The sequence below is a fragment of the Acomys minous genome (genome assembly GCF_964271855.1).
Source record: "Acomys minous genome assembly, chromosome: 12".
In the NCBI taxonomy this organism is placed as follows: domain Eukaryota; kingdom Metazoa; phylum Chordata; class Mammalia; order Rodentia; family Muridae; genus Acomys; species Acomys minous.
This window is the reverse complement of record NC_140493.1, coordinates 25,505,076-25,516,613: the sequence shown is the minus strand read 5'-3', so window position 1 is coordinate 25,516,613 and position 11,538 is coordinate 25,505,076. Positions and strand designations below refer to the sequence as shown.

Here is an 11,538-nt window from a genome sequence, read left to right as displayed (position 1 = left end):
AGCATGCGCACGGGCACTGCGGCGGGCGGGTGCGGAGTCCTGGTGCGGGGACGCGGGGCGGCGCGAAGCGGTGCTCTCTGCCGCCCCGCGCCCCCATGTACGCCTTTTACTCTCTGCTCATCTACATCTTCTACAGTCTTTTCCGCAGGGATGGCGGGGCAACGGCGGCCGCGGACCCCGGGGACCCCACCCAGGTGAGCGGAGTGGGCCTGCATCACGGTTGGTTACCCACGTCGTTCTGAAATCTGGTCGTGGCTGAACTGTGCAGCTTGTGTCCTTCAGGCGCTGGCTCTGGGGAATAGGACTGTTCCGAGATCAGTTTTGTCTCTGTGTAGATGTCGGGGTCATAGACCTGAGCCCCAACCCCTTGGCCCATTTCAGAAGGGAAGCCACACATGCTGCCAGCACCCTCATTGGCGCCCCATGCTCTTTTCCCAGAGAGGCGGTGGTGGCAAACCTAGGGGTCGCCGCCGCCCGGATCAGTTCGCCTCAGAACTGTGGACCGAGTTGAACAGCCTGGCGGGTAGGTGCATGCGGGGAGCTGCTGGGAAAGGGCCTGGGGAAGCCCGGCAATTGGAGTGCCGTGACTTCACTGGGAGGGAGAAAGGCCTCCCGTCCAGCGATCGATGCAGAGTGCTTCTTCCTTCCACTGTTTGGCCTCGAAGGCTGCTCGGAATCTGAAAATGGTCAGAAGGGAGCAGAGGGTGGAGCAGCTGAGGTGTCCCTGGAAGAGGCACTCATGCGCCTTGCTGAGTTCCTCTCCCTCCAGTTGAGGGCAGAAGAGAGCTGCGGGACTCCCCCTGACCTGGGCAAGGTGAGCTTCCCGGCTCCAGCAGTCAGTCACTCCTTTCCCTAGCCTCTGCCCTCCTCACATCCCAACTCCTCTCTCCTTTGGTTCTTATTTCCTTCACAGCCCGGTGAGGTCCCCCCACTGTTGACAGTAACAAGTCAGCTCTTAGCCCTTCTGGCATGGACACGGAGCCCCAGGGGGAGGCAGGCCCTTCTCCAGGGGACTCAGCCAGCCTGCCTAGTGCAGCCCTCCTCTCGAGATGGTTTGTAAAGCAGCAGAGGCTATCGGAGTTGGCTTTGCTCTCTAGCAGACAATTTCTTACATGTAACTGGGCCCACCCCTCTCCAGGGTCCCCGACACAGGAAGAAAGCTCCTCTCAACCGTCTCCCAGCTTGGATGAGGCACCAAGGGAAGAGACCCAGGAACATCAGCCTCCCCAACTGGAGGAGGAACAGAGAGCTTGGCAGCGGTTGGAACAGCTCATTCTTGGACAGGTGAGAAGGGAATCAGGAGTGGCAGGGACTGGGTGGGTGTGAGATCGGAAAAGGCATCCCATCCCGTCCCTGACTCCTTCACAGCTGGAAGAGCTGAGACAGCAGCTGGAGCAGCAGGAAGAAGAGCTGAGTAGACTCCGCCTGGGAGTGGTGAGGCTCTGGGGGTGGGCATAGGAGACAGGCTGGGACTTCAAGGTCAAGGGAATTCCAGGTGGGCTCTGATGACGTCCCTCTCTGTCAGGGGGTGACAGATTCAGAGAAGAGAGTCCAGCATCTCACACTGGAGAACGAAGCCTTGAAACAGAGCTTGAGCCTTACTCGGGACCTCCTGCTGCACTGGGGCCCTAGCCCCCTCACCAGAGCTCCACAGGTACCCCACTAGTTGGCTGCTGTGAGATCTGCAGCCCAGGCTTCTGTATACCCGGTGTCCAGCAACTGTTCCTAAACCTCCTCAGGACTTTGCGTTCGCTTCAGTAGGGGACCGTCCCTAACTATGGGCAAACTCCGGGGCGGTCTTTTCAGAGTAGCCCCATCAATGAAGCTGATGCTCATAGTTCTTGGCCTCTCTTGTGTGACCGCAGGAGAACAAAGAGGCTGGGACAGGGCGCCCCGAATGCAGTTGGGTGTTATAGATTCATCCATTCTTGTCGCTCTTGATTTGGCCTGTGAAATGGAACTATGGGACAGCCTTTCCTCAGTTTCCATTCGGGTCTGTGGCGCATCTGGCTCCCACTCTCCTGTAGGAGGAGGCAGGGGCGCTGTTGGAGCTGCAGGGCCAGCTTCAAGAGGCCCAGGACACCACAGAGGCTCTTCGAGTCCAGGTGGGCTAAGGGACCCAGGGACAAGGAGAGATAGGAAGCTGGGAGGTGAAGTCTGGGCAAAGCCTGGTGCCTGTTTTCCTCCATGACAGAAGTGGGGTTGGGAGGGACAGCTGGGGGTACAGGAGATGCAGCTGCAGGGCCTTCGAGGGGCTCTCCAGAAGCTCCAGCAGGAGACGGAACAGAACTGCAGACAGGAGCTGCAGCAGGTTCACGGACAGCTGGCAGGTAAGGGCCGGGAGCACGTGGCTTCTGAGAAAGCCCTGGGATGCATTCTTCTCTTCTCAATGGCCTTCCTCCTCTAGGACTTCGGGCACGGATGGCCAGCCTTCGTCAGGGATGTGGGGACCTCCGAGGATTGGTCAGCACCTTTACCCAGAGTTGTCAGGGCTCGCTGAGTGAGGCCCAGGGCCAGGTCAGGATCTCTATAAGCAGTCTGCTCACTCTTCTTCCCAGGGGAGCCTCTGTTACTGTTTGTCCCTTACCATCCTTCAGGAGCTGCCCATACCAGTGGCTCAGTTGTTGAATAATTTCTAAATGACCCAAAGTGTCCTGACTTTTCTTTCTTTCTTTTCTTCTTCCTTCCCCTCCTCCTCCTCCTTCTTCTCAGGGTTTCTCTGTGTAGCCTTGGCTGTCCTAGAACTTACTGTGTAGACCAGGCTAATCAAACTCAGTGATCCACCTGCCTCTGCCTCCTAAGTGTTAGGATCACACACACACACCCAGCTGTGAGCTCATTTCTTTTTTTAAGATTATTTATTATTTATACAATGTTCTGCCTGCATGTACACCTGCACACCAGAAGAGGGCACCAGATCTCATTATAGATGGTTGTGAGCCACCATGTGGTTGCTGGGAATTGAACTCAGGACCTTTGGAAGAGCAGATGGTGCTCTTAACTTCCAAGCCACCTCTCCAGCCTGTAAGCTCATTTCTATACTGTGAAAACTGACAATTGCTGAGACGCCCAGAAGGACAGATAATCGAATGGATATTCTTGCCTATGATTCCTAGATTCTTTTCTTTCTTTCTTTCTTTCTTTCTTTCTTTCTTTCAGATTTATTTATTATTGTGTATACAGTATTCTGCCTGCATGTACACCTGCAGGGCATCAGATCATATTATAGATGGTTGTGAGCCACCATGTGGTTGCTGGGACTTGAACTCAGGACCTCTGGAAGAGCAGACAGTGCTCTTAACTACTGAGCCATCTCTCCAGCCCGATTCCTAGATTCTTTTCAAATCCACTGAATGCCTGGAAAACCTTTATTTTCCTCACAGGTATCCTGGGCCCTTGGGGCTCTGTCAGCTGGAGGGGCTAGGACTCAGCTTCCAGAAGGGCAGCAGGGACCCCCAGCTGGATGCTCAGGGCGGCTCTTAGAACTCAAGGGTGAGATTGGCTTTGGGAGTGGAGCAGTGGTGACTACAGGGTGGAAGAGTAAGGGCTGTCTATGTTTCAAGGCTGAGGAGTCAATCCATCTGCTGATGTGGTCCCCCATGCAGGGAACATTCGTGTTCTGTGTCGGCTGAGACCTGCTGAAGGGACACCTTCCAGCCTGGTGAGCGTGGAGCCGGGGCAAGGGGGGACCATCACCACCTGCTACCGAGGGCGCCAGCATCGCTTTCGCCTGGACTGGGTCTTTCCTCCAGATGCCAGCCAGGAGGAGGTGACAGCCACCTTTGCATCTGTCCTGACCCTTCCTCAGAGTCCCCCTGGGTCCATGAGAGGCCCGTTCCATGGCTAGAAGGTGGGAGGCTGGGCTCGCTCCATCAGGGAAGGGAGCCACTGAAAGTCCTTGGAGGCAGGATTGGCTGCCCAGCTGAGTGCTAAGGAAATCTGTCTAAGGTGAGTTACTGCTTGTGTAGAACTGGCTGTAGGGCATGGATGGGTACCACAATGGTGAAGGCAGGGCTGTGATCTTATGGGGGACGGCTTGGAGCCTCTTGTGCCCAGGCCTCATTGACACATCCTCCTTCTTATGATCCGGGTTCTGGCCATCTGTGAAGGCAGAGCCTCCACTTGCTTGGTGACCCTAAGGCAGACCAGGTGGGAGCATCGGTGATAGGTGAGCAGAGCAGCTGCCGGCCCCACCGCTCCCCCACTGCCCTGCTCCCATCCTCCTCCTCCCTCTTTTCTGGCCAGACACCAGTGGAAAAGCAGTCTACCCCAACTTGCTTCATGCACGGTCTCCATTGGCACATAAACTGTGCTGCTGGAGCTTCTGTGACTGAGATGGAGGCTCAGAACTGAGAAGGGTAAGGGTCAGGGCTGGCAATGAAGACCCAGGCTGCCTGCTGGTCACACAGACACAGTATAATGTCATGTTGGGCAGGGACAGACTCGCCACCTACTTCCCACCTGGCTATCTGTCCTATATGTTCGTTCCGCTGATGTCATCTCCCACACCAAACTACATCCATACACAGCTCCCTACTCTTTTCTGCTGTACTCTGGGTAGCCTAGACTAGGTCATCAGTTTAATGAACTGGACCAAATGTATCATGAAATTTCTCACCTGTATTCCCAATTTTTTTTTTTTTTTTTTTTTGAGACAGGGTCTCTCTGTGTAGCTTTGGCTGTCCTGGACTGTCTTTGTAGACCAGGCTGGCCTCGAACTCACAGCGATCCGCCTGCCTCTGCCTCCCAAGTGCTGGGATTAAAGGCTTGCGCCACCACGCCCGGTCTGTATTCCCCATTTTTGTACCTCCCAGTCCTGAACTTTTTATCCTCACTCTGGTAATTCTAGACATTGACTATAAGATTAGAGATCAAAAGTGACAGACATTCCATCTCTAAGAACCTTCTGGTATCAAGGTTGGCCATGTAGTTAGTTACTCAAAAGGCTATTATTGTGTCAATATCAGTTTTGCCCAACAGGTTAGACGTTTCAGCCTCATGCCTCCCTGGTTTCTATAGTCCTGTCTGATTACTATCCCCTATACCCAGGGGCTTTCTTGGTTTTATTTTTTATTTTATTTTAAAGATTTATTTATTATATATACGGTGCTCCGCCTGAATGTACACCTGCACACCATTAGAGGGCGTTAGATTACATTACAGGTGGTTGTGAGCCATGATGTGGTTGCTGGGAATTGAACTCAGGACCTCTGGAAGAGCAGTCAGTGCTCTTAACCTCTGAGCCATCTCTCCAGCCCTTGGTTTTATTTTTTAATTATGAATTATTATTATTTTGTTTTTCGAGACAGGATTTCTCTGTATAGCCTTGGCTGTCCTGGACTTGCTTTGTAGACTAGGCTGGCCTCAAACTCACAGTGATCCATCTACCTCTGCCTCCCAAGTGCTGGGATTAAAGGCCTGCGCCACCACACTCAGCAATTGACTATTATTATTTTTTGTTTTGTTTGTTTGTTTTTCAAGACAAGGGTTTCTCTGTGTAACATCCCTGCCTGTCCTAGACTCACTTTGTAGACCAGGCTGGCCTAGAACTCACAGCAATCCACCTGCCTCTGCCTCCTAAATGCTGGGATTAAAGGCGTGGGCCACCACGCCTGGCCCAATGAACTAATTTTTTCACTATGTATCTCTCACTGGCCTGGAACTAGCAATGTAGACAAACTGGCCACAAACTCAGAGATCTGCCTGCCTCTGCTTCTTGAGGACTGGGGTTGAAGGCGTGCGCACCACTCCCTGTCAGGGTTATTTTCTTGTTGAGTACTGCTCAGGTTCTCCAGCGCACATTTCCATGAGTTGCCGTAGGAATAACCCAGAAAAGCATAGAAAGGATGGTCAGTCCAGTCCTGGCATGCAAGCCCTTGACCACTGCTCACCCCCCACTCCCAGGACCTTCTAATCGCTCTTTGGGACTCTACATTCTGTCCCACTGTTGTTCTTTTGTCATGCCCCACCCCCACCAATTCTTAGGGTGCCTGCTATGTATGAGAAAAGGGGAGCCACTTTCCCGGGGAGTTACACTTGGCTCACATTTCGTTGATTGCACTCACTACCCTTCCAGGTCTTAAACAGGGAAGTAGGGAAGGGCTGAGCACACTTCTCCCACCTGTGTTCTGTCCCCAGGTCTTCAGGCAGCTGGAGCCTGCTGTGCTGTCCTGCCTCCAAGGGTACAGCGTCTGCATCTTCACCTACGGTCAGACTGGGACTGGGAAAACCTACAGCATGGAGGTGGGTTGGAGCGTACACTTGGGGCGGGAGGGTTAGACCCTGGGGTTTGTATGTGAGTCCAATGCGGCACTGCACACTGTCCTCAGGGCCCACCCGAGGACCCTGGCATAGCTCCTAGGGCACTGCAGTTGCTGTTCCGGGAGATGGGGACTGGAGGGCACCACCATGTGACCCTCAGCATGGTGGAGATCTACAACGAGGCGGTCAGGTCAGGGATGCATGGGCGGCCTTCTCCTTGCCCCTGGCCCAGGGTTCTGAAGCTACTTTTAGAAAGTGAAGAACCAAACCCACCCTTTCTCTCCAGGGACCTCCTAGCTACAGGGCCTCCAGAGCGCCTGGTAGTGAGGCAGGGACCTGCAGGGCAGGGGGGAATTCAAGTGGCTGGCCTCACACACTGGGATGTACCTAACCTGGAAGCCCTTCATCAGGTAAGGCTGCCCTACTGGGCCCCTGTCAGCTCCCAACTAGGGCCAGGGAATATATATATATATCAGATTACTCCGGACGCTCTGCTCTCTAGATGCTGAGTCTAGGGAGGAGCAACCGAGCTACAGCAGCCACGGTCATGAACCAGCACAGCTCCCGCTCCCACGCCCTGGTTACGCTGACTTTCCGTGCTGCATCTCCACCTCGTGCCCAGGGTATCACAGGTACCACTGGTTGTGCTTAATTAAGCCCTGCTGGGTCTCCGGCTTGCTAGAGGTCCCCTTCCACAACGGGCTCATTTGCACCTGCAGGGACACTGCACCTGGTGGACCTGGCGGGATCCGAGCGCGTGTGGAAGGCGGGAGTGGCCAGCATGCCACAGAGAGACCAGAATGGCGCCCGGCGTCTGAGGGAGGCCCAGGCAATCAACCGCTCCTTGCTGGCTCTAGGCGGAGTGATGGCCGCGCTCCGAGCTCGGAGACCGCACGTGCCCTTCCGCGACTCACAGCTTACACGCCTGCTACAGCCAGCGCTCGGTGCAGGCACCACTGCGATTCTGCTGCTGCAGGTGGGTCCCTAGGCTGGCGCAAGCTTGAGGCGCTGCCCCGCCCCGCCCCCGCCACTATGCATGAGTGCCCCGTCTTTTGTAGATCTCCACGAGGGCGGAAGATCTCCGGGAGACCATATGCTCACTCAAGTTCGCCGAGCGAGTGGGTCAAGTGGAACTGGGGCCAGCACGGCGACGTCGGGCCCCACGCTCTGGAACCCCTTCTTCTCTCAGTACTGACACACCCCTCACTGGAACTTCCTGCACCCCTACTCCGTCTCCTGGCAGCCCTCCAAGTCCTGGCCCCAACAGCTGTTCCGGCTTGACTCTGGAGCCTCCAGGGGACCTGCCTCCCTAGATCTGGGTCAGAGCCTTTCGATCTGGGCTTGGGAACATAACCTCTGCTGGCAGAGGCAGCAGGGAAGTTCCTGTTCCCCATCTCCCAAGTCAACCTTTTTTAAAAACAACAACAACAACAACAGCAAACCCCTCTGGGGCCCTAACTGCCCCCAAAGAGTCCCACAGTCTCCCCTTCTTGATCTGGCCGGGGAATGTTATGTTTGGAGAAATGATTGCCTCCACCCTTCCACCCCCAGCTGGGCCACAGGCCCTTAGCTCTCTTTCCTTATCACCATTTGTCCTTATCACCACACACAGCAGGGGACCCAGAGCGGCAGGAACCAGACCCCAGACCAAGTGGCTTCCCAAGTCACCACCCTGCCCCCAATATCAGACTCGGAATTAAATGCTGTAAATTCCTTTACTGCTAATCTCTCCCTCTACTTCAGCACACCCAAATCACGCAGGGCCCCGTCTTTCATTTCTTAACCCTTTCACCCCAAAAGGTGCTACCTCTTACCCAGGCAGTTGAGGGAGGGCAAGACTTCACACCGGACCCACTTTTGGCTCTTCCTTCCCCCAGCCTGGAGCCAGGAGGGTGTGGTGAGAGAGGGAGGGTAGATGAGGGCCTGAGAAGGTGGGGGCTAGGTCGAGCCCTGCATCTCCAGAGCCAGTCCCTGGGGGTGGGGGCGTGGGGGGTAGTCAAAGGCATGGTGGCCAGACCTGCCGTTATCTAGCAGAGGCAAAAACCCTTTCTGGAGAAACCAATTAAAGCCGTGGGGTTTCAGCAAGGCTGTGTGCCTGGTGTTTTAAAGCTGTTGCTGTGGGCATGCTCCTAGCTCTGGTTATTTATTTAAAAAAAAAAAAAAAAAAAAAAGATACCCGAGGGTGGAAGAGAGAAGCAGCCCTGTCTGCCCTGAGGTATTACAGGCTGTACCAGGAAAGGAGCCAGCCCGGGGCAGGAGCAGCCAGGTCCCAAGGGTGGCTGACCCACACATCATAGATGCTCTTGTTGGGTGGTACTCCCTGAAAGTGGGACTCTAGATCACCAAGGAGGTCCTGGGACCCTTGGGATTCAGTACCTACACTCCAGTAGGCTGGACTGGTTGGAGATGGACACTGGGGACAAGAGGTGGGAGGTAGAGTGGCCAAGGGCACTACTACGTTGGGGGTGTAGATGGGCAAGTAAGAGGTGGGTAACTGTCCCCACAAGGAAGTTCTGCTCCCCCTCCTGGACATTCCCATGGCATCTGAGGAACCCTGAAGTAAGCGGAGAGGCCAGGTGCCTTGCTCTGAGGAAAGGGGAGAAGGCCTCATGACTTCCCCTTGGGAAGTGTCCCCCTCTACTCTTGTGGGCCCTGGATGGGAGCAGAGGGGCCACAGAGGCTTCTCAGAGAGGTTAGAGGGGACAGGGCACAACCCTTCTTCCTCCTTAGACCAGGTGCCTGCCTGAGCTGGGCTGCTCTGTTGGGCGACCTCAGGATGCTGGGGCCATGTCGATTCTTTCCCAGGGTCCCCTAGCAGGGACTTGATGCTGAAACCCTCCCTGGATGGTGGTGGGGGACTGGGCGGCCGATAAGGCCGGCCGTGGAGCACGTAAGGGCTCAGATCCTTGACGAAAGCTCTGTGTGTACCCCGGTTCTGCCATCGCCGGCACAGGGCAGTGTTCTGAAGGCGCAGCGCTTCTGCTGGGATCAGGCTCACGTCCACCGCCCAGAAGTTGCCCTTGGCCTGGGGCTTTGCAGGGTCCTTGGGCACCTAGAGAGTGGGCAGCTTGGGTGTGGCTGTCTCACCCACAGGTTCAGGGTTTCCTCGCCCATACCGCACCCCCTCCCCGGTTCGACCGTCGACCACCCCACCTTACGGAAGCACCGGTTAGAGGAAAGGTTGTGGCGGATGGAGTCTTTCCAGCCCTCGTAGTCGTCCTTGAAGAAGGGGAACACTGCCTGGACCTGACGGATAATCTGAAACCAGGCAGTGTTTGGCGCGGTGAGGAGATAGCAGCAGTGCCCTCTCCCTCCCGTACGGCCGACCCCAAGGGCACCCCTTCTCAGGGAGCCAGATTTCTGCGCCGGAGGGCAGAGTGAGTGGGGGTTGTGGAAGAAGGCATCTCAGGGCTGGTCTCACTGGTAAGGATGAGCGGACTACGTAAAGGCCGAGCCTGGGCCCATAGTAAGTGGACAACAGACCAGGGGTAGTTGTGACCCGCGAGCGTGAGGGACCCTCTCACCTGGGCCAGCTTCAGTCTGCGGAAGGGTGCGGCCTGAATTACCAAGGCGATCATGGCCAAGTAGGTGTAGGGGGGCTTGTCATGCCGTAGGTATCTCTTCTTCCTCCTCTTGGGGGTCTTTGAAGGAGACTCGGCCTCTGGTGGGCTCAGATGAGAGTTGTTGCAAGGCCCCATGCAAGGGAGGTAGCCCTGGGCTGCAGCCGGGCCTAACTGGGGGCTCAGGGTAGGCGGACCGTATGTAGAGGCAGGGTCCCAGCCCGAGGCCATGCTGGGACAGGGGCAGGCCAGGCCCTTTCTTTATCATTCTGATGAAAGGGGGAGGGGTGAGAGGAGGAGGCGGTGGGGGAGGGGAACATGTGAGGGTTGCCACAATTAGCAAGTTTCAGTTAATCTTGGAGGGAAGGGCTGAAAAGGATTCCAGTAGGGACTTTTGTTGGCCTCCTGAAATCAGTCACCACTCCCAGGTGGCCTTTGGTTGTCTTGGCATTCCTTCTAAACTAGAAGGAAACGCCCTTGAAAGAGATCTACCCCAGGGTACCTCATCTGCCTGGGTCAGGTCCCTAGCCAAACTACCCTGGGAGGGATGGAGAATTCCCAGGAGTTCAAGACAAAGCACTCAAAAGATGTTATACCCTAGGCTGGAGGGGTTGTGTGTCTGCAACCCCCGACTTGATGGGGGTGTGGGGGGAAACGAACGGACTGACGACTTCTTGGACCAAAAAGGCATAGAGCTAGAGCATGTCCCCAGAAACAAGAGGGTACAGTGATTTTTTTTTTCCCCAAGAAGTATGCTATAGGAGCCCATGTGGGCATCTACCTCTTCCTCTGCCATCTAATTGGTGGCTCTACCCTTGGGCTCAGTCACCATCTACGTTTTAAACTTTACCCAAGTTCTCCTGGCTACTACAACGGGCAGGTTCGCAATGAGGATCCGAATCAGGGCACTGACGGCAGTGGCTGGTGTCAGAGGCAAAGGCCCGAGATGTACACCAGCACTAAGTGCTTTGAGAACTCAGCAATTCACCTTCTCCTGTGCAGCACCTCCCCTCATACCAAGGTGCCAAGGGAGATACAGCCGTGAGTGCCTGCCGCATACACGGAGGACAAGCACAATGGAACCTCACTTCTCCTGATTGTCCTACCCCTGGCTGGCTTGTGATCTTATCTCAGACTCTTCTTTCAAGCCCTCATCTGTCTTCCCCTGGAATCCTATCACCTCCTGCCCTTCTCTGCTTTCTGATCTCAGGGCTCTAGCTGACAGGTCCTGTGTCTCCCCAGGCACAGCAAGAGACCTCAGACCTCTGGCCTCAGCCCTATTCAGCAAGGAAGTCATTGTCTTCTACAAGTCTGAGGCCTTTTCCACTAGTCCTTCCTTGATTAGAAGCCTGGGCTCCTACGTCTGACATTCAAGGCTCCTGGACGCTTCTCCCTGACCACAGTGTCCTACCTAGGGCCCAACCATGACCCAAACCGCTGTCCATCCCCCCCTGGTGACACGTGGTTGCCTCCTCCGACCAACGATGCTTCTGCTTTAAAGGAAGGACTCCTACTCTTCTATCAAAGACCAGGATAAATAGAGATCACCCTTCCGGGAACACCAGGACACTTGCCCTTCCTCCCCAACCCTGGGCGCAAAGGCATTCATGGCAGGGTAGAACAGGGGACTAAAAACCTTTCTACAGCATTAGCCAATCTACCGGGGCTGACCCCGCCCCAGGAGGGCGCTCCTTAGGTCCCGCCCTCGCAGAGCGGC

At 55.4% G+C, this 11,538-nt stretch overlaps 2 protein-coding genes across 4 annotated transcripts; one reads left to right on the top strand and one right to left on the bottom strand.

Annotated features, from left to right (window-relative positions):
- Window positions 1-3: 3 nt before the first annotated feature.
- On the top strand, window positions 4-7,979 carry KIFC2 (kinesin family member C2). 2 transcript variants are annotated; one of them, XM_084750875.1, is made up of 18 exons: window positions 4-194; window positions 439-523; window positions 666-814; window positions 914-1,052; window positions 1,139-1,284; window positions 1,369-1,434; window positions 1,526-1,654; window positions 2,028-2,105; window positions 2,216-2,330; window positions 2,408-2,517; window positions 3,384-3,492; window positions 3,606-3,661; window positions 6,139-6,243; window positions 6,330-6,451; window positions 6,548-6,671; window positions 6,764-6,893; window positions 6,981-7,237; window positions 7,320-7,979. In XM_084750875.1, the coding sequence occupies exons 1-18, from the start codon at window positions 96-98 to the stop codon at window positions 7,572-7,574; spliced, it is 2,274 nt and encodes a 757-aa protein (XP_084607001.1). In that variant the 5' UTR covers window positions 4-95; the 3' UTR covers window positions 7,575-7,979. The 2 variants fall into 2 exon arrangements, with proteins under 2 accessions (XP_084607001.1, XP_084607000.1); XM_084750874.1 differs by having other exon boundaries at window positions 3,606-3,769.
- On the bottom strand, window positions 7,685-11,523 carry FOXH1 (forkhead box H1). 2 transcript variants are annotated; one of them, XM_084750941.1, is made up of 4 exons: window positions 11,458-11,523; window positions 9,786-10,090; window positions 9,415-9,519; window positions 7,685-9,313 (listed from the first exon to the last, which is right to left on the bottom strand). In XM_084750941.1, exons 2-4 carry the CDS (start codon window positions 10,050-10,052, stop codon window positions 8,480-8,482), a joined length of 1,206 nt encoding a protein of 401 aa, XP_084607067.1. In that variant the 5' UTR covers window positions 10,053-10,090; window positions 11,458-11,523; the 3' UTR covers window positions 7,685-8,479. The 2 variants fall into 2 exon arrangements, with proteins under 2 accessions (XP_084607067.1, XP_084607066.1); XM_084750940.1 differs by lacking the exon at window positions 11,458-11,523 and having other exon boundaries at window positions 9,786-10,948.
- Window positions 11,524-11,538: the final 15 nt, after the last annotated feature.

Coding starts and splice junctions, on each gene's coding strand:
- KIFC2 (XM_084750874.1), top strand. CDS start 96: ATGTACGCCTTTTACTCTCTGCTCATCTACATCTTCTACAGTCTTTTC. Junction 3,493..3,605: donor GCGGCTCTTAGAACTCAAGG/GTGAGATTGGCT, acceptor TCCCCCATGCAG/GGAACATTCGTGTTCTGTGT. Junction 6,894..6,980: donor TCGTGCCCAGGGTATCACAG/GTACCACTGGTT, acceptor TTGCACCTGCAG/GGACACTGCACCTGGTGGAC.
- FOXH1 (XM_084750941.1), bottom strand. CDS start 10,052: ATGGCCTCGGGCTGGGACCCTGCCTCTACATACGGTCCGCCTACCCTG. Junction 9,520..9,785: donor GCAGACTGAAGCTGGCCCAG/GTGAGAGGGTCC, acceptor GCCTGGTTTCAG/ATTATCCGTCAGGTCCAGGC. Junction 9,314..9,414: donor CTAACCGGTGCTTCCGTAAG/GTGGGGTGGTCG, acceptor CCCACTCTCTAG/GTGCCCAAGGACCCTGCAAA.